This window comes from Camelina sativa, unplaced genomic scaffold (genome assembly GCF_000633955.1).
Source record: "Camelina sativa cultivar DH55 unplaced genomic scaffold, Cs unpScaffold00996, whole genome shotgun sequence".
Classification (NCBI taxonomy): Eukaryota; Viridiplantae; Streptophyta; class Magnoliopsida; order Brassicales; family Brassicaceae; genus Camelina; species Camelina sativa.
Window position 1 is genome coordinate 1 of NW_010922121.1, and position 3,443 is coordinate 3,443.

Below are 3,443 nucleotides of genomic sequence, written 5' to 3' on the forward strand. Positions count from 1 at the left end.
TTCCCCGTAGAAGCATCTTCTATAGATGTCACCCAGTTTGCACTGGGTTTTGTCTGTGATGATGAATATGGTAAGTCGTACTATCTTTATCCACTTGCACAACATTTTTGCTACATAAATTCATAATTGGCGTTTCGAAGAAGAAATTATAATTGCTTTATTTTGCAGGAGGTATAAGGGAAATTGTTCTGGAGATCACTCTCCACAGTTCCCTTGATTCGGCAAACGGAGAACAGAAGTTCCTTTGTGAGGTTTCTCGGCTATCAGTTCTTTCTAAGATTCTTGAGAGCGTGGAAAGGGACATAAATATCACTCAATTTTCTTCTCCAGCATTTAGTGAATCTTCTTCTTCTCTGTCTGGTGCTCTTCTTGAAACATCATTTCGGCAAAACGATGTAATCAGTTCAGGTGGTAGCACAAGTGTTTCAGCAGATTTTGGTTCTCAAAGAGAATTTCCTGCAAACAGCGATTTACAGGAAGAATTTCACTCCCGTTATAAAAACTATATTTTGGAAGACCTACGTGTCTCTGCGTCTGTGAAGAAGCGAGAAAATACCGGTCACCAGTTTAGTCAGGCATGGGTCGGCGGTTGTTCTGTTCTGGGATTCGATATTACCATTTCTCTGTCAGAATTGCAGGTTGGTATAGTTATCATGTTTGGAACACATATGTAAACGGTTTTCAAATTCGCCTTATGTCTACACATTTACTATAGTTGCAAATAGTTATGATTGTTGGCCTATTATGTGCTTTTATGTCAGATGGTACTTTCTATGCTTTCATCATTTGCTGCGTTACCTGGAGGAGAAAGCACACATGCTTCTTTAGAAAGGCCTTCTTCGTTCAACAGCGAATCTGAAAGAAGTTTTGAGTCTGTAGTTCCCGATGGTAAGTAAGTAGGTATATTAATATTTTAGCCATTCTTAAAACTTGTGGTTCTTCTTCTAATGAAAAATTGATATATGTATAGGAGCCATTGTTGCTATTCAAGATACAAACCAACATATGTTCTTCTCAGTGGAAGAAAGGGGGGACAAGTGTGTTGTGACTGGTACCCTTCATTATTCTCTTGTCGGAGAAAGAGCTCTTTTCAGGGTATGTACATACAGTATTAGAATAACAAGAACAGAGAAAGTAAATAGTATTCTGTGGTTTTCAGAATAAAATCAGGCCAGCTACCTTTTTGTCTTGACCTGCTTTTTACTGAGATGGTATCCCCTAAAATTTGAATTCAATGTGCAGGTCAGCTACCACCGCCATCAAGGATGGAATTCATCTACCTTATGGTTTTCCTTGACATCTTTGTATGCTAAAAACAATAAAGGAGAACCATTACGGTTAAACTATCATTCAAGCTCAGACCTTGTGAACGTCTCTGGACTTTACGACAATGCACCAGCACTCTTTCGAGCATCTTTTGGCGAATCCGGAAATTATAAGGGTGACATTGACTGGGAGACCTACCGTAAATTGGTCAAAGATAGATTTTACCTTGTCAACAAGAAGAGTGATTCAGCTGTTGCATTTATTGATGGTTTTCCAGAATTTGTCCGGAAGCCAGGAAGTCCATTCAAGTTTAAAGTGTTTAGTGAAAGTTTGGCGACTCGGAATATTACACCTGCGGTTTCCTCTGAGATCCATGAGTCTGAAACGCAATCTATGATGGACTCTTTCCCCCCTTCTATTACCATCACAATTGATGGGGTATCTCTGACCATTGTCCATGAACTCTCAGAAACAAGGGACAGATTTCCCCTTTTTCGTGGTTCAATCAATATCACTCAGCTCACTGTACAAATGCTATCTTCTAAGGCCAGGATTATGAGCACATTAAACATACTAGTGCTGTACTTTGATGCTCAAACAAACCAATGGTAAGAAAAATTCTTTCCCTGAGTTCTTAAGATGTGTATGCTATCCCTGATTATGCATCTTTCTCGCCTATATAGAATTCCATACAGCAACTGTTTATTTTTTCTTCCTATTACTCTGGTGGAATAGGCGAGAATTAATTCATCCAGTTGAAGTTAGTGCCTTCTACCGTTCAACTTTTCAGACTAAGGATCTTAGAAATACTATGCACAAAGTACCTACCCATATTTATTGCAGAGTTGAAAGGGTACGTAAAGTTTTTTAATTAGTTATTCATGAAGTCTTAGGGCTATATAACTCGTACTCGTTACATATTTTTCCCTCGCATGTGCAGTTGGAGGTCTTTGTAACCGAGCTGTCGTTAGATATGCTCCTTTTTGTGCTTGGAAAACTGGAGTTTGCTGGTCCATTTTCTTGGAGAACCTCCTCTATTCTTTCCAATTGTTGCAAGGTTATCATTTCCTTGAGTTCTGTTCAATGGTTTTATAATTTTCATACTTTTTTCTGTGATATACACCTGTACTATTAAGAAAACATGATTTTTTTTTTTTGGCTTTTTCAGGTAGAAAACCTCTCTGGCCTTGACCTTATTTGTCGTTTCAATGAGAAGCAGACTGCCACAGTTGGTAGGAAGCAGACTGCTTCGATTTTTCTTCGGTAACTTCGTGGTCCCTTAATGCCTTGTTTTATTCTGCAACAAGAAGATGCATGTGTTCATGCTTCGAGATGAATGCTGACAGTCTTTGGCACTCTATTGAGTAGATTGCTAAAATAGTTTTATTTCCTATGTTCCCGATTAGTATATTGCAACAAGAAAAGTACTAAAGTAAGAATAATCCTTTGAATTAATTGCGAATGGAGAAAGACGTTCACTACTGTCTAGTTAATTTGCATATATAAGTAGGTGGCAGATCCTTAATAATGTGTAATATCTTTTTAAGGCATTCAATGAACAATCAACCAGAAGCTTCTCCAGTGGCTGCGGTCCAGCTATCTTCTGGAAAGTTCCTAACCTCTTCCATCAACGTTTCTTTGTTAGAAGCAAGAACACTAGCTTGGAGAACAAGGATAGTATCACTTCTAGGTACTTTGACTTCAAACCTTCTATCTGTTCATGCATTCACCACCTGAATAAGCATAAGTTGTAGCTACTGCTGAATTTTATATATGTTTTATAGATTCGAGGAGTCATCCTGGACCGTTTGTTGTTGTTGATATTAAGAAAGGATTTGAGGTATGTCATAGCTGATTCTCAAGGTTTTCTATAATATCATCAAATATCGACCAGTGGGCTTGACGATGCAACTTTTACCTTAACTTTTGCATTTGTTACACCTCGTAGGATGGTTTATCAATCTCAGTTTCTCCTTTGACAAGGATTCATAACGAGACCAGTCTTCCAATGGAGATACGTTTTCAACGATCTAAACAGAAGAGAGACGATTTTGCTTCTGTACCTCTGAAGCCTGGTGGTTCAATTGATGATTCAGTCGGAGCATTTAATGCCATAAGCTTATCAGGAGATTTGAAGAAGGCATTGACATCCTTAGCTGTTGGTATGTTTGGATAGT

General features: G+C 38.3%; 1 protein-coding gene across 1 annotated transcript; it reads left to right on the forward strand.

The window, feature by feature from the left end:
- Window positions 1-6: 6 nt before the first annotated feature.
- LOC104774017 lies at window positions 7-3,442 on the forward strand. Its single transcript, XM_010498684.1, has 11 exons — window positions 7-70; window positions 169-638; window positions 762-888; window positions 971-1,095; window positions 1,243-1,874; window positions 2,002-2,119; window positions 2,207-2,323; window positions 2,435-2,529; window positions 2,814-2,956; window positions 3,051-3,106; window positions 3,215-3,442. Exons 3-11 carry the CDS (start codon window positions 762-764, stop codon window positions 3,440-3,442), a joined length of 1,641 nt encoding a protein of 546 aa, XP_010496986.1. The 5' UTR covers window positions 7-70; window positions 169-638.
- The last annotated feature ends 1 nt before the right edge of the window (window position 3,443 follows it).

Bases quoted from the DNA above. Each gene is read 5' to 3' on its own strand.
- LOC104774017 (XM_010498684.1), top strand. From the start codon at position 762: ATGGTACTTTCTATGCTTTCATCATTTGCTGCGTTACCTGGAGGAGAA. The intron at 889-970 runs GTAAGTAAGTAG...ATATATGTATAG, and splicing joins TGAGTCTGTAGTTCCCGATG to GAGCCATTGTTGCTATTCAA. The intron at 2,120-2,206 runs GTACGTAAAGTT...TCGCATGTGCAG, and splicing joins TTTATTGCAGAGTTGAAAGG to TTGGAGGTCTTTGTAACCGA.